Source organism: Hemicordylus capensis, chromosome 1, assembly GCF_027244095.1.
Source record: "Hemicordylus capensis ecotype Gifberg chromosome 1, rHemCap1.1.pri, whole genome shotgun sequence".
NCBI classification, from domain to species: Eukaryota; Metazoa; Chordata; class Lepidosauria; order Squamata; family Cordylidae; genus Hemicordylus; species Hemicordylus capensis.
The window spans coordinates 74370829-74388306 of NC_069657.1; the positions used below are offsets into that span (position 1 = coordinate 74370829).

At 43.5% G+C, this 17478-nt stretch overlaps 1 protein-coding gene across 10 annotated transcripts in view; it reads right to left on the reverse strand.

The window, feature by feature from the left end:
* ZNF106 (zinc finger protein 106) overlaps positions 1-17478 on the reverse strand; it is a 101024-nt gene that overhangs the window by 69533 nt on the left and 14013 nt on the right. For 9 of the 10 annotated variants that reach the window (XR_008314088.1, XR_008314087.1, XM_053286770.1 and 6 more), the window contains exons 2-3: positions 15952-16037; positions 4433-4494 (exon numbers count right to left, since the gene is read on the reverse strand). The exons of the other annotated variant lie outside the window; for it this stretch is intronic. Coding sequence is in view for 7 of the 9 variants with exons in the window: in XM_053286770.1 (XP_053142745.1) it covers positions 4433-4494; positions 15952-16005 (116 nt within the window). In the remaining 2 variants the exon portion in view is untranslated. The remainder of the gene's footprint in view (positions 1-4432; positions 4495-15951; positions 16038-17478) is intronic. 10 annotated transcript variants of the gene reach the window in all.

A 17478-nucleotide genomic window follows, 5' to 3' on the forward strand; every position in this document is an offset into this window, starting at 1 on the left:
ATCCAGCGATTTTCCCTCCCATTTTGGACATCCGGGTATGCAGCCATTTTGAGGCTGCAATGCATGTACATGGGCCATTTGGGTGCACAGGTCATGACCCCAGGCATGCAAATAGCCTGTGTGCATGCGCAGTGACCTCCAAAGTGGCCAACGTGTGCTCAGAGGGGCCCAAAATGGGCTGGGCTGGCAGAGACCATGAGGAGGGGGAATTGGCAGAAACGGCCCCTCACAACAGCACCCCCCTCCCGAGGCCGCAGTAGCCCTCAACGGCTGTAAGTTCATCTTCCCACCCACACCCAAAATTAACATCGACACCCCCGAACTGGGTCCAAACTGGCCCAAGGTGTTTGGCTTGACCTTGACCTTGATGTCAAACCGGCTTGAGATCGAGCCAGCCTGCACATCCCTAGTTGAATGCATACTTCCTATATGCACCATACATTTGAGGGAGCTGTACCCAGTTTCACTTTTAAAATGAACACAAGTACAATGGAAAAGACTCCTGTTGAAACCTTGGAGAGCTGTTGCCAATCAGAGAAGACAATACTGAACTAGATGGACCAATGGTCTGACTTGGTATAAAGGCAGCTTCCTATGTTCCTATGATGCAAGGCATTCATAATTAATATAGCAATAGCAATAGCAATAGCAATAGCATTTATATACTGCTCTATAGCTGGAAGCTCTCTAAGCGGTTTACAATGATTTAGCATATTGCCCCCAACATTTCTGGGTACTCATTTTACCGACCTCGGAAGGATGGAAGGCTGAGTCAACCTTGAGCCCCTTGGTCAGGATCGATCTTACAACCTTCTGGTTACAGAGCAGCAATTTTACCACTGTGCCACCAGGGGCTCTTAATATAAGTAGACAGAAGAGGAAAATAGATCTTCAGAGAGATTGATCTAATATTGCAAACCCTATTTAGACTCAATTATCTTTCCTCCATCCTGCACATAAGGAGATGAAAAAAGAATTTGCATTCAGCACTTCCAGTTTTGAAATTGTAGTAAGTAATGAAACATCTTTGTTCATGGCCCTCACGTTTTTGCCCAGAAAAAACTCATTTTAACCCATACAGTCCGAATAAGCAAAATTCACTCATAAGCTTTATACAACTTTACTACTAGGAATCATTATGAAATACATCTTAATATATATTTTTGGCTGTCTATTAAAGAAAAAACATACCTAAAATATCTTACTATTTTGCTTTAAGCTAATACTTCATGCCATTGTCTATTTGTCATGTGGGTTTCAGTACAGCTGGGAAATCACTTGCTGAGAATATACTTTAATGAAGTGATACAAACTCCTGGGTCACAACCATCTTCGTTATTCTGTGAAGAATTTGTATCAAAGGAAATGGAGGCTTAAGAATCTTCTCCCACCTCTGCAGTTTTTAAATATGTGAAAGGCAAAACCAAGGGAAAATATTTGTCACCCACTCACAACATATTTTATTGTTAGTGATAAGCTGATAAATTAAAAAAAGAGTCCGACTTTTAAAAACCCCTGCTAACTGGGCAAAGAGGCACCTTTTACTGTGGTGATTCTCTTTATTTAGCAGGGGGAGAGTAACTGGCCCTATTCACCCCCAGCACAGTGACTTCCAGTGACTGTTGCTGGTGTCTATCTTATGTTTCTTTTTAGATTGTGAGCCCTTTGGGGACAGGGAGCCATTTTGATTATCTTTTTGTTGTTATTTCTCTGTGTGAACCGCCCTGAGCCATTTTTGAAAGGGCAGTATAGAAACTGAATGAATGAATATAGAAAAGTTTTCAAGTTGACAAACTTAACTGACAGTACAAAGTTTGTCCAACAAACTACTATACAAATACAAAAGGCCAGAATGTACAGAATTGCAACTAGTTCCACAAACCCCAAGTGGTTTTAGGTTTTTCTCATTTATATATAAATGGCAGCTTGCCCTGAAAGCAGTTTTGAAAGTTTCCAAAGCAGTTCATAATACGCAGGGATCTGCTGTTCAAAGAAAAAGTAAAACTCAAAAATCTCAGAGTATGCCAATGACATTGGGCAATCAAAGTCTACTCTTTGAATCCCAGCCAAACTTTTAGATTAATATCGGAATGTATTAAATAGCTCAGCACAGTTATGTTTACATGTGTACTTTCAAGGTGTTTAAGTTTATCACACTTCAGATGTTTTTAGAGCAAAGCATGCAGAAAATATATATTCACTGCTGATTTCAGAAGCATGTGATTACCTGTCAAGATAACTTAAGCATGTGTGCACTACTAAATCCACAGACCTTATCTAAAGAGGGCAAAATATTCACCCCATTCCCTTCCCAGAGTATCTTAGTATAACACAGCAGGCTCCCCAGGTATCTCCACTTGCTTCCTCCATCACCCATAGAAGAGTAGAGTTCCTTGTGCACGCTGATGTCACACAGACATCTAAATAACTGCATGAAGGAGTGAATTGCTCCTAGATGTAAATGGAGAGTGTTCCAAGCAAGACTGAGGATGAGAGACAGAGATTCCCTATGCACTTTTGCAATGCAAAAAGCAAACCAGCCCCAATATACTACAAGCTTAAGAGCTGCAGTAAGTAAAGTAAAGTGTGCCGTCAAGTCAATTTCGACTCCTGGCGCCCACAGAGCCCTGTGGTTTTCTTTGGTAGAATACAGGGAGGAGTTTACTATTGCCTCCTCCCACGCAATATGAGATGATGCCTTTCAGCATCTTTCTATATTGCTGCTGCCCGATATAGTACCAGCGGGGATTCAAACCAGCAACCTTCTGCTTGTTCGTCAAGCATTTCCCTGCTGCGCCACTTAAGGTGGCTATACCCCACTAATATGTGACATACTCACAACTGCCCAAATCTGAATATTAACTGAGAACAGAGCAAAGGAGATCATAAATATATCTTAATGTAACAACCAAATTAAGAACTCTCCTTAAGCTCCTGGGTACACCATATATAGCATCTAAGCTGACAGTAACCTCAGCAACTGCAAAAAACAAACACCCAACCATTTCAATTCCTAATCCAAAATTGTAACATGTGTTTTTTTTAAATTACTCTTCTAAACATTCACTGGAATAAGCAAGCTCAAACTACACTGCTAAAGTTAATGTTGACTACACTCTGGTATCAGAGCAACCACCCCTCAGCTGTTCAACGATGGAACAGATGGATTCTTACTGCCAAAAGCAAGGTCAGTCTTCTGTAAGACACTGGAATCTGAAAGTGGATAAAAGCCTTCACTGGACCCAAAAAGGACTGACTGTTAAATGCCTCTATTTTTGGCATCTGGTTGCTTTACATGTCTAAAAGGTGAAGATAGATAAAGCACCTTTCTTGGACAGCCTCCAAAACACTAAACATGCATTTGCTCCACCTCTAGAAATTATGCGCACACACAGACACACACGTTAGAAATACCAAAGGTCTAATTTAGTCCTCTTCCTCTCCAATAACGGCTAGCTAAATGCTTCTAGGAAGCTCATGAACAAGTCATGATGGAGAACAGCCAACTCCAGCACAGTACCTCTGAACATTCAGGCTTCATTTTTAGCTACTGTAGCCCTAACAAACCCATTATGACCTATCCTCCATACATTTTTCGAATCCTTTTTTATGTCATCTATGAAGAGGAAAGGCATGCCGAGTATGTTTTCAATCCATTGACCTTTGTGATGTGACTGCCATGCCTCTATTTTCCTACTCCACTGAGGAGTTCTCACTCCTCTGAGAACTACCCAAGAGGATAACTGAAACCAGGATTCTCAAATGCAATCCAATGATTTATCCATGGACCATGGGAGCTTGCTGGAAAAACTCGCACACTAGCACTGGCCACAAGTCATATCCCGCTCCAAAATTCAACAGTCTAAAAAAACTGCCATTTTTGGATCCTGCACTCATATATGGTGGCGCAGTGGTAAAACTGCCGCCCTGTAACCAGAAGGTTGCAAGTTCAATCCTGACCAAGGGGCTCAAGGTTGACTCAGCCTTCCATCCTTCCGAGGTCGGTAAAATGAGTACCCAGAATGTTGGGGGGCAATATGCTAAATCATTGTAAACCGCTTAGAGAGCTTCCAGCTATAGAATGGTATATAAATGTAAGTGCTATTGCTATATATAAAATGAAGATGTTATTAATTTGAAGTCAGTGAACTGAACAGCACCTAACTATGGGCATGACTGCTGACTAAGGTTTTATATTTAGCGGGGGATGGCCTTCTGAGGAGGTCAGTGGGATCAACAGTTTCTGGTCCTTTTACTATGCAACAGTTGTTTTTTTAAGTCTCTTGGTGCTACTTAAAATTCTGGGAGACACTTTGAAACAGTATCAAAATCCTTTCATTTAAGGAGATTTCATTTCACACAAGACACATGTTTGTTCTAGAACACTGCATCAAGTTGCAGTAAAACATAGTCAACACTATTACAAGCATACCTCCCCTTCAGATTTTCAAGTTCCCTGTGGTGAAGCATACTTCTCATGTGCTCATCCATCTCCTAAAAACAGAAAAAGTATTAAGCCATAAATAGCTAGAAAGCAGAGCATAAGGAGTAAGTAATCTTCATCTGCATATCAATTTCTTCCTCCACCAGATGCTTCTATCCCAATCGGCCTTTTCTTCAATGGCTTACCCTGTTCCATACTGTTTATTTCTGTTAGCCAAGAAACCTTTGTGGAAAAGGTGATTTTGAGAAGAGGAGAAACAGAAAGAGCATTGTTTTACTTACCATGAAGGCTTCTTCTTGCTGATGGATTTGAGAATCTCTCACAAGGGTTATCCTTGCCACGTCAGCCAGAAGGCAGGACTATGCAAATTATGAGACACTTTAAGATCATGGGAAGGGGAACCCTAGCCAAGTCCAAAGTATATAGAGAAAGGAGTACGCCAATAGATGCACACGCCCAGACAGGTGAGTCGAGATGTCCTCAAATCCAGCAGCAAGAAGAAGTCTTCAAAGTGAGTAACCAATGCTCCTTTCTCTGCTGCTGGATGAGGACATCTCACATGGGACATGCCAAAGCTTAGAGACCCAGGTGGGAGCATTGGCATCCACTGCGGTGGAAGAAATCACCTGCCAAAAGTTGCTTATGCTGAGTGATGCAGGTCAAACTTGTAGTGTTGGGTGAATGTGGAAGGTGATGCCCAGGGGGCTCTCTGCAGATTTCATTCATGGAAAAGGCAGCTGAAGTGGCTGCTGACCTTGTAGAGAGTGCCGTGATATGAAGAGGCAGTTGAAGATATCGTATCTCATAGGCTAATGCGATACAGGCCTTCATCTATCTGGCGATGGTAGTGATGGATGTTTTCTGACCCATAGAGGATGGTAGAAAAGAAATGAATAAAGCATCTGTGCAGCAGAAGAAAGCTGTGCAGGGTGGGTATACATTTAGACAATGGCATCCATCAAGTTTATGCCAGTTTTCCCCCCCAAGGAATGAACTGGTTTAGGACAAAATGGTAGGATTATATCCTGAGAGCAAAAGACGGAAGCCACTTTCAACAGAAAAGAAGGATCTGGGATTAGTTGGACGGAGCCAGATTTTTAAAATTGGGATTAGAGGGCAGTGTGTGTAATTCGGAGACACATCTGGCTGATGACCAGCAAAATGGCTAATTTTAAAGGAAAGTAGATGGAGCAGTATTGATCTAATGGGCTCGAAGGATGGCTCGTGAAGAGAATGCATCTAGTACTTTACGCAAATCCCAGGATGGGAACCTGTGTACAGTTGAGTGGTACCCTAGAGAAAACATTAAAGGTGAGGATGAGAATGTAGGCCACTGGAGGAGGAAAAGGACAGGAGGTTCAGCAGAGAAGCTGCTTGCCATTTGAGCGTATTGGCCTTGAGACCTTTATCAAGGCCATCCTGTAAGAAGTGGAGTAGCTCAGGAAAGCTGCAATCCTCTGAGAGCTTATGACACTGGCACCAGAGGAGAAAAGCACACCAAGTGGACTGGTAAATGCAATTTGCCAAGTTTCTCCTGGATAAGAGGATGGAGTTCAGCACTTTATGTGCATAGCCATGACATTTCAAGGTGTTCTGTTCAGTTGCCAGGCAGCAAGCTTGAACCATGCCGAGTCATGGTGGAGGACATCCGGTGTCACTGGGAGGAACCAAGGGCCTTGGACAGCGAGATGTAGTATTTCTGCAAGCCATGGTCTCTGGGGCCAATAGGGTGCCACCAGGATTACCTGAGCCTTGAGGAGGTGGATTCTGCAAATTAGGAAGCTGAGGACTGGTATGGGAAGGAAGGCATATTGGGGAACTGGGGGCCAAGGAGAGAATAGGACATCCACTGCTTCCGCTCCCTCGCAGGGGAATTGGGTGAAGAACCTGGCTAGCTTCGTGTTGGTTGATGAGGCAAAGAGGTCCACTTGAGGGTGTCCTAGAAATTAAGTTAGTAGGTTGAATGTGTGATGGTTGATGCTCCATTCAGCTGGATGTATCTCTTTCCTGCTGAACTAGTCAGCTTGTGTGTTGAGAGATTCGCTAACATGATGGGCGTTTAGGGAGACCAAATGAGACTTCGCCCATTGGAGCAAGAGAGACACTTCCTGGTGAAGGGATCTGGTGCCACCCTAGCGATTAATGTGCACCTTCACCATGACACCATCCATTCAAACACACACAATGTTTTTGTAGTAAATGCTGGAATGCTTGGAGAGTGAAATGAATGGCTGAGTTCCAGCCAGTTGATACTGTGAGACTGCTCCTGGAAGGACCATTTTCCTTGAGACGAATGCTGCAGGCAATGCGCCCGCCCCCACAACCTGAGAGGCTGGCGTCCGTCGTCAGTATAAGTCTGGAATGGTCAAGGGAAGTCTTGCCACAAGAGAGACAGTGTAGTTGGGTACACCAGAGGAAGGAGTGGGTGACCTGTGGTGATAGTTTTATTCTGGTGGGTATCTGACATTCTATATTGTTGTGGTAGGGTAGGAGGAATCACTGGTGCATGCATAGGTGGAAGTGGGCCCATGGCACTGCTTCCAAATATGACATAAGACCCAGAGGTCTGGCTATAAGGATTGGTACTGTCGGGGCTGAGGAAGAATCAGTTGCCCAAAGAGGTGTCTATTAATACTCCCAGATGATGGATCTGGTTGGAGGGAAGAAAGAGACACTTGGCCCTGTTAACTGGGAATTTGTATTCTGAAAGTACCTGAAGGATGCTGCTAACATCTGACGCTGCGGTTACCATTGAGGGAGGCTTGATCAGGAGATCATCTGAGTAGGCAAATACCTGAATTCCTCTCAGGTGAAGGTGGGTTATGAAGGGGGCCAGGAGCTTGGTAAAGATCCTGGGCACTGAGGAGAGGCTGAACAGAAGAGCCTTGTATTGGTAATGATGGCCTGTGTATTTAAAATGGAGAAATTGGCAACTCAGCGGGTGGATCATAAGAACAGCCTTGCTGGATCAGGCCCAAGGCCCATCTAATCTAGCACCATTTCACACAGTGGCCCAACAGATGCCTCCAAGAAGCCAACAGACAAGAGATGAGGGCATGCCCTCTCTCTTGCTGTTGCTCCCCTGCAACTCCATAGATTAACTATGGGCTGTGTGAAAAAGTACTTCCTTTTGTTGGTCCTAATTTTCCTGGCCTTCACTTTCATGAGATGACCACTGTTTCTAGACAGTGTTCTCTCTAAGGCACGCGCACACACACACTTTTTAAAATGTCCGCTCAGTTAATTTTAGATACTGCTCAAGTGGAATCAGGAACACCCCATTCCGACTGCACATGCACACACTGCCTTGATACTGCTGCCCAGAACAAAACTCATTCCATGCACAGAGGGGAAAAATGAGAGAACACTGGTTCTAGTGTTGTGAGAGAGGGAGAAAAAATATCTCTGCTCACTCTCTCTATTCCATGCATCATTTTATACACCTCTATCATGTCTTGCCGTAGTCACCTGTTTTCCAAACTAAAAAGCCCAGATGCTGTAGTCTTGCCTCATAAAGACAGTGCTCCAGGCCCTCTTGGTTGTCCTCTTAATCTGCACCCTTCCCAGTTCCACAATGTCCTCCTTAAGATATGGTGACCAGAACTGAACACAGTACTCCAAATGTGGCCACACAACAGATTTGTATAAGGGCGTTATAATGCTAGCATTTTTATTTTCCATCCCCTTCCAAACCATTCAGTGCTCCATTCTGGGAGTGCCAAACCAGTTCCATGGACTGGCATTCTAGCCAGTTCAGAGGGCGGCGGTTCCCTTTAAGGGGCAGGAGGAGGTGCTACCCACCTGCCAGGCCCCACCCTGCCACTTTCTCTCTGCCATCGTTCTCATAAAAAGTGAGTGCCTGGGGCTGCAGCATGCCTTAAGGGGTTTTTTTTGCCCCAGTAAGCATCACTTTACACTTGCTTACACTAAACCACATTTGCCATTTTGTTGCCCACTTAGCCAGTCTGGAGAGATCCTTTTGGAGCTCCTATCAATCTGCTATGGATTTCTAAATCCTAAATAGTTTAGTGTCATCTGCAAATCTGGCCACTTCAGTGCTCCCCCCGACTTCTAGATCATTTATGAGCAAGTTAGAGAACACTGGCCCCAGTACAGATCCTTGGGGGACCCCACTTCTTACTTCCAGCCATTGTGAAAAATGCCCTTCTATTCCTAACCTCTGTTTCTTGTCCTTCAACCAGTTACCAATCTACACATGAACCTGTCCCCTTATCCCATGACTTATCTCAAGTTTACTCAAGAGCCTTTGGTGGGGAACTTTGTTAAAAACCTTTTGTAAGTCAAAGTATACTACGTCAACCAGATTACCTTAATCCACATGTCTGTTGACACTCTCAAAGAACTCCTAAAAGTTAAAGACTTGTCCTTGCAGAAGCCATGCTAGTTTTCCTTGAGCAAGGCCTGTTCTTCTACCTATTTAACAGGTTTGTCCTTGAGTATGCTTTCCATTAATTTACCTGGCACAGAAGTTAAGCTGACCGGCTTGCAATTTCCCAGATCCCACTGAATCCCCTTTTTGAAAATCAGAGTTACATTGGCTACTTTCCAGTCCTCTGGTATGGAGCCTGATTGTACGGTCTAGTTACATATTTTTGCTAGAAGATCATCCATTTCACATTTGAGTTCCTTCAGAACTCTTGGGTAGATGCCATCCAGCCCTGGTGATTTGTTAATTTTTAGTTTTTAAAGACAGTTTAGAACATCCTCTCCCATCACCTCAAATTGGCCCAGTTCTTCATCCTCCACATTTGAGAAGTTTGGTTCCAGAGAGGGTATATGGTCAGTGTCCTCTGCCGTGAAGAAAGAACTCATTCAGCTTCTCTGAAATCTCCTTATCCTCTTTAATAAACCCTTTCACGCCCCATCATCTAAAGGTCCAACCACCTCCCTGGCCAAAATTCTACTTCTGATATATTCAAAGCAGTTTTTGTTATCCCCCTTGATACTTCTAGCTATATGCTCCTCAAATTCATTTTCTGCATCCCTTGTCTCCTTGTATTTCTTTTTCCAGGGTTTCTGTTCTCTTCATTTGGGCAGGACTTCCATTTTCTGAAGGAAGTCTTCTTCTCTTTTATAGCTTCACTGACTCTACTTGTTAGCCATACTTGCCTCTTCCTGAATGTGGGGATACCTTTCCTCCTTCTTAGTATACATTCCAACTGAGCTTCTAGTATTGTGGTTTGAATATGTTTTATAGTTTCTGGAGTGTTTTGACCCTCCTGATTTCCCTTTCAGCCTCCTTTCTACCAATTCCTTCATTTTTGAGAAGTGTCCTCTTCTGAAGGACAATGCACCTTGGACTTCCTTGGCAATGCTCCACTCTCATATAAGCTGAATTGGATCACCCTTTGGTCACTATTTCCCAATACTTCTACAACTCTGCCATCTTACACCAGGTCCTGGGCACCACTCAGGATTAAATCCAAGATTGCCAAGATCACCTTCTCTCTGGCTGGTTCCACAATCAACTGTTCTATGGCAGAATCATTTAGCATGGCTAGAAATTTGGCCTCTCTGCCAATAACTGAACCTCAGTTTACCCAGTCTATGAGAGGGTAGTTCGTCACCCATTATTACAGCTCGCTCGCTCTGATGCCTCTCAGCACATGAAGATATGCCTCCATCAAGTCTACCGATGCCATGAAGTCGGAATAATGGAGGGATTCTGAATGGATTCTAGTGTCTTCATCTTGAACTCTTTGTGCTGGACATATTTGTTTGAGAACCTTAAGTCCACTACTGCTCTGAGGGAGCCATCCTTTTTGGGAACATAACAGCTTAAACCAGGGGTGTAGCTACCAGTGGGCGACTGGGCTCAAAGAACCCGGGCCATTGCCCCTCAGAGGCAGTGCCTTGTGGCCCCAACACACACCTCGTGTCTGACATCAGAGCTGCGCAAACAGAGCCGCACAGTCCTGATTGGGAGTTAAATGGACAGCGCTGCATTCACAGTGCAGGCAGGGAAAGCCACTCCTGGCCTTGATCTAACTCTTGAATGGGGCTGTGCAGCCCCGTCTGGAGCTAGACCACACACACCCATGTCTGATGTCAGGCGTGGGGGCATGGCTAACTGTCCGTCAGACGTCAGACACAGAGGTGGGGTGAGAGGGGCTGCTGCAGAGGCCAGACATGGTCCACTGCTGGCCTCCCTCCACCAGTGGAGTAAACAGCCCTGCCCCTTTGAAGAACTGGTACTCGTTCTATGGTATTGATCAATTCTAAATGCTGAATTGCTTGGAGCAGATCTGCTAACTGAGCAAAGGGCACCTTTTTTTTTTTTTTTTTTTAAAGTGGTGATTCTCTTTATTTAGCAGGGTGAGAGCAACTGGCCCTATCCAACCCCAGCTCAGCATCCTTCCAGGGGCTGCTGCTGGTGTCTACCTTTATGTTTCTTTGTAGATTGTGATCCCTTTGGGGACAGGGAACCATCATATGTATTTATTTATATCTATGTAAACTGCTTTGAGAACTTTGGTTGAAGAGCAGTATATAAATAGTAGTAGTAGTAGTAAGCGAGTGTGGCTGGGGGGTTGGAAGGAAGCAGACAGGGGGCAGGGAAGTTAACTCTATCCTGTAACTGCAGAGAATGGTGTTGAGTACTCACTGATCAGAAATGTTGGCTTCCTATGTGCGGAAAATTTCTGAGAGGCGACCTTCCACATGGTGGACCGGTGAATCAGGTTAGCTACCTGGTTTTGGTTTGGTTATTGAAGGTTTGGCATGGTTGTTGGGCTGTCTGTTCCAGAAAGGACGTTGTCTTCTAGGGTCCCTATCCCAGGGTCTGAATGTGGCACAAAAAGGCTGAAATGGTCTTCGTGGCTGTTGTCTGTCCTCCCTGCAAGGGGATGAGAGAAGCGCCTTCCTTTGTTTTTGGTTTCTACAAGTATTTCTTCATCGCCAAAGAGTTTGGCTGCAGTATATGGTACTGCTGCCAAGTTTGTGTATGAGGCTGAGTCTACCTGCCAAGGTTTAAGCCATAGGTTTCTCGGTGTTACTACTATGGAAGCTGTGGAAAGTGAACAGAACTGGGTTGAATCCAATGAAGCCTGTGCTTTTTGTATTTTTAGGAGTGTTTGCTTTTGGCGGTTAAAATCTGATAGAGGAGCTCATCTACCCAGAATAGAGATGCCTGTGCTAAAATGGAGGTGGCAGTAGAGGCATGTACTGATAAGAAAGTCACGATGGCCTTGTGTGCTCTCTTTAAGGCCAACTCAATGCGCTTTTCATTGGGATCTCTGAGCGAACTTTCCCAGTCTCGAGACAGAATGGTGCCGGAAAGTAGGGCCATCATGGGAGCGTCAGTGGGAGGAATCTGAAACTTATCTGAAGCCTCCTGAGTAAGGCTATAGAACTTATTAACAAGCAGAGTAGGCTTTCTATTCACTGCAGTTGCTTTCCATTTCGGCTTGACTGCATCCACAAAACAATCATGCAAGGTAAATAGGAAGTATTATTGTTTGGGCATTGGGAAAACCACTGTTTCTCAGGATGGTGGAAAAGTGGTCTTGTGCAGTTGTTTGCTGGAGCCAAAGCATATTGATAGCATTAGTAAATAAGTGCATAAAATCATCTGGTGGGAAAAGCCTGAAGCATTTGTAGAATGATTCAGAGGTTTGTTCATCAGACCATTCTCCTTCCTCCCTGGAGTCCACTTCTAAATCAGGGTTCTCTGTCCCAGGGATGGAAGTGTCTGGGTCCTCTGGGACAGTATCAGGATTTTCAAGATCTATGATGGGTCCCAGGTTTGGCGAGTCCAAGACCAGCCTTTGGAGATGGGGATTTGGGGAGCCATACACAGAGATGGCAGAGGAGTTGGAAGGGCTGCCTTGATGCTCTCTGAATTTCCTCTATGTTTTTGGACTTTTTTGCATTTTTATTCTTAAAGGTTTTTCTATGCTTTAGATCCCGCCCCTCTTTCTTTTTGGGAGCATTGGACGATGAAGAGGAGGAAGAAGAGGAGAATTCCCCATCTCTTTCCTGGAGCTTTTGGCTAGCTTGCGCTGCTGGAGCGATTTATCAATGACCCCCTGAAACCATGTCTGCCAGGCTGGTGGTACTTCTTCAGGAAGCACAGGTCCAGAGAACAATATGGGCTGGTCAGGCAAGTGGGGAGGCAGCCGACAGGAAGGCCCAGGTCTCACCAGTTACAGTAGCAGGTTGGGCGTCTGCTGGTCCAACTCACTGTTAGGGCAGCCTGGCAAAGTCAGCTGCGAGTCTCTTTCCCACCATTGCCAAGCTGTTCTTGGCCTTGCTTGAAGTCTTTCTTCAGCATGGTGAGGTAGTTGATGGGAGGCAGTGGTGGCAGCATCAAAGTGCTCCCTCCGGAGGGCCTCTGTTGCTGGTCTGGCTAGGGGTTGGGAAGCTCAAGCGGTGGGCCTATGGGCAATGAGGTGCTTGTCTGAGGCGCTGCCAGAGGAGGCGGGTCTGCCTGGTGTGGCCATCTCAGAGGCTGTGTGATGGGTGGGCAAGGTTTCACACCTCCATCACAATGCTAAAGAGCCACAGCAAAGGTGTGAAGAGGTCTGTTGGCATTCCAAGGTCTGCTAGGCCTGGAGGAAAGGACCAAGCAGGCCAGAACAGGGATCAGCTGGGCTCAACAGGCCTTCCAAAGGGTTGGGCCACCTTCTTCAACTGAGAGCACTGGCAAGGACGGTAGTTGATGTGCTAGCGGCAGCAGAGTGGGTCATCACTGCTTGTGAGATCCCGTCAGGGGAAGAAAGGATGAGGTCTTCTCTTTGGAGAGGAAGATGTTCCAGGTTCTGCCTGGCAACTGGGCCATAGAAGGCAGAGGAAGAGGAAAGATAGGAGGTTTGTTTCTTATTTTAATAGAAGGAGTAGATGAAATAAAGTGCAGAAAATATCAAGGTATATAGAAGTAAAACGGAATGTAAAAAAGAGAAGTCTTGGCTAAAAGGAAAAGGCTGTCTCTGGAGCAGGACGCAGGACTAGAAGAAATGGATGAGGTCTTCCTTCCCAGGCTCTTAAAGTACCTCATAATTTGCACAGTCCTGCCTTCTGGAGCATGTGGGAATGATAACCCATGTGAGATGTCCTCATCCAGCAGCAAATGATATATTGCATATGTACTGAGGAGAATTCTCTGGTTTTATAGTGTTCATAATGCACACTAAAGCATGTTCTATGCTACCTAGCAAATGAACTGTATAAGCTGCATTTCTATGTAACTGCAATATTCCACCTCACCTGTGTATCAATTATTAAACTGGAGAGTTGTCAAAGACTACAATTTTCCAATGAGTACATGGACTTGAAGAAGCCTGTACATGTCCATCTTTCTCTCTTCTTTAATTTGTTTTTTAATTGTTTCTAGGACTTCTGCTGGCTTATCTCCCTGCCAATTTACCTCCAACCATAACTTGAACCAGTTCCGTATCTCTTAAAATGCACACTATCCAAAACAGGCACATTAAACTACTTCTGAGCAGCCATCAAATGCCAGTGCTAAGGATGATTGGCAACACTTTTTCTTTATCTGAACTATGTTAAATCTGTATTACACTATTATAATTTATTCCTGCTGCGGTGACTTTAGGCTGTAAACAATGGCTGCATCCAAAGCTGTAACCTCATGTAGAAAAGCAGCTCAACTCAGCCATGGAGCATGCATGTGTGGGGGGAGCAATTTTCACTGTTCTCCCCTGCCTCCATAAGTGCTTTCTGTCTGTTCCTGAAGGTTGCTCTTGCTCTCTCTTGTTCCTAGGAATTTACCCCTTTAGTATAGCATCTATTATGGGCAGAAAGTGAAACAAGACTCTGTAGAAGAGTTCTAAGGAATTTGACATTCTATGTGTGTGTGTCTGTGTGTGTGTGTGCGCGCGCGCTATTAGTTATTGCCTCCACACACCTCCTGTTCTGGTAGGGACTTGGCCTGACTGATACATATGCATTCAATCTTATTTAACCTATCTTATTTAACTGGTCTTGTGGTAGCAAGCATGACCTGTACCCTTTGCTGCGTCTGCCCTGATTGCACATGAATGGGAGACTACATGCATGAGCACTATAAGGTATTCCCTTTAGGGGATGGAGCCACTCCAGGAAGAGCATTTGCGGTTCCAAGTTCCTTCCCTGACATCTCCAAGATAGGGCTGAGAGAGATACCTGCCTGCTACCTTGGAGAAGCCGCTGCCAGTCTGTGTAGACAATACTGAGCTAGATGGACCAATGGTCTGATTCAGTATGTGGCAGCTTCCTATGTTCCATTCCATCTTATTCCACCTATTTTTGCTCTGAATGCCTTCCTTACTGAATAACTTCCAAGAACCAACTCTTGGTTTTCTTTGCACTTAAGCACATATATACAACTTACATATGTACTTCATCATGTGCGAATGTCATACAGAAGTAAAACACCGCATGAGTAACTTTCAAGAATTCAGCTCCTTTCCTGTCCCCTTTTTCTTTTTTTAGACAGACTTGCAGCTGATGCTATATTTGTTCCCTTCGTATCTGGTGGAGTGTGTGCACCTATTTTGTAGTTGAATATACATCCCTAGGTACAAAAGAGTTGTAACTTCCCGCTTAACCTGACTGCCTTAAGATTTGAAGATATGTAATTTAGTAAAAAATCCCAAGTGCCAGGACCCCTAGACAATTAAAAATAATGGGATAGCACCCAGGGCAAAACACAGATGATTCAACAAGGGAGGGGCGATTTTTGCTTATTTCCCCTTCCCTTACTCACTGTCAAAAATATGTCCCTGAAAATATGACCCACTCACATAAGTTGTGTTTCAAAAACAACAAAAGATCTTTTTATTTGTTCAGGCTTTTACCCCTTCCGGGCTGCCAGGTTTCTCAGCACTCCTGCTTCTGGTTGTCTTTTTTGTGGTTGATATTTTATGTTTTTTACAGCTTAACTGATTTTAAGGTTTTAAATGTGATTTTTATGGAGTTTTATTCTATTTTGACTTTTGTAAACTGCCTTGGGATGCTTTATGAAAGGCGGTATAAAAACTGAAAAATAAATAAATAAAGTCTTACTCTGGCTGGTACCCAATATATTTCTTCACCTTCACCAGAGTATACATTTTTATCTGTTCTATTTCTCTCTTTTTCTGGGACCAACTTGGCTACAAATGCTTCAAAAGTTTATGACAGTGCAATCCTATGCAAGTTTACTTAGATACTAGTCCCCATTCTATTAAAAGCATGCTTATTGACATAGGATTGCAAGCCACTGGACTTCTGTTCCTTCATGCATTTAACACACCTTTATTACATAATCATGATTAGTTTGGTTTTATCTGCCCCCAAGTCAGAACCATATAAGTTCCTATCAACTGCATAAATAAAATATACTTTCAAATACTCGCTTATATTTCAGATGTGGATTATTCAAGAGCGTTTTGGAATATTTCCATCCAAGTCATTTGCTTCAAGGGCAAGAGTGATACTAATCCTATCAAGCCTCTTTTAGAAAAAAAGTTTTCTTATACTAGGGCTTTTTTTATTTTGGTTTTTACCTTTTTTGAGCTGTATATGATGTGGCACAATATACATTTTCGTTCCCGGACCATAGTGAATGCTTCAGAAAGATCCTAACCCACCCCTGCAACAAGCAGAAAAAAAAAACTCATTAACACTTAATAATGCTTTTTCAAGTGAATGAGAAAGTGAAAATTTCAAGTGAATGAGAAAGTGAAAGTGAAAGCTGTTCTTGCAACAGAAAGCCAACTGCTCGCTCTCTCTTTGATCAGGATCTTACACTGGAAGTAATGTTTCTCAGCAACAATGACAGCAATTCAATAATTGGTTATGATAAAGAAAAATAAGTAAAAGAATTGAAATATATCTAGGTATAAAAATTCAAATTTGACCTAGATTTAGCTCTAATACAGACTCATATCATAACACTGAGCAACCGTCAGTGACATAGGGTGCAAAGTTTCCCACTACTATATTTGTCTGAGGAAATTTCCCACTCCTAAAAATACATATTAATTTTGCAATATAATACAGCATAAAGAATGAATATCAACAAACTCTCAGGCAAAATGAGCAGCTTCACAGTTATAATTAACTTTTTTTCAGGAGATTTTGTTTTATTTTATTTATTTATTTATTTATTTGATTACTATACCACCCTTCCAAAAATGGCTCAGGGCGGTTTACATAGAGAAATAATAAATGTCCCCAAAGGGCTCACAATCTAAAAAGAATCCTAAGACAGACACCAGTAACAGTCACTGGAGGTACTGTGCTGGGGTGGATAGGGCCACTTACTTTTCCCTGCTAAATAAAGAGAACCACCACGTCAAAAGGTGCCTCTTTGACAAGTTAGCAGGGGTTCCAAGCGAGTGAATGAGAGCATACATACATGCCGCCTATGTGTGTATGTATCCATACATACACACCCTTATTGATTTGTAAACAGGGAGATACATTTATTTATTTATCTATCAAATTTATACCCCACCCAAACTTATGTCTCTGGGCGGCCAACAACAATGAAAACATATAAAAATTAAGACAGTTCAACATATAACACATATAAAGTTAAAACAATACAATAATTTAAAAACCATAAAATTAAACAAACAGTATTTGTTTTTAATTAAAAACATGAGAAAGCTTGGGTTTAAAAAAAAGGGTTTTCAAATGCTTAAAAAAAAAAAAAATAGCCAGAGATGGGGAGGATCGTAATTCAGCAGGGAGCACATTCCACCATCTCGGGGCAACAACCGAGAAGGCCCATCTCCGTGTTACCACCAAACGAGTTGGCGGTAAATGGAGACGGACCTCCTCAGATGACCTCAATGGGCGGTGGGGTTCGTAGCGAAGAAGATGCTCTCTTAAATACCCAGGGCCTAAGCCATTTAGAGCTTTATAATTTATAACTAGCACTTTGTATTTTGCTCAGAAACCCATCGGCAGCCAGTGTAACTCCATCAGCAAAGGAGTAATGTGGTCTCTCCAAGATGACCCAGAGACCAACCTGGCTGCCGCATTCTGAACCAACTGAAGTTTCCGGTCTACGTACAAAGGGAGCC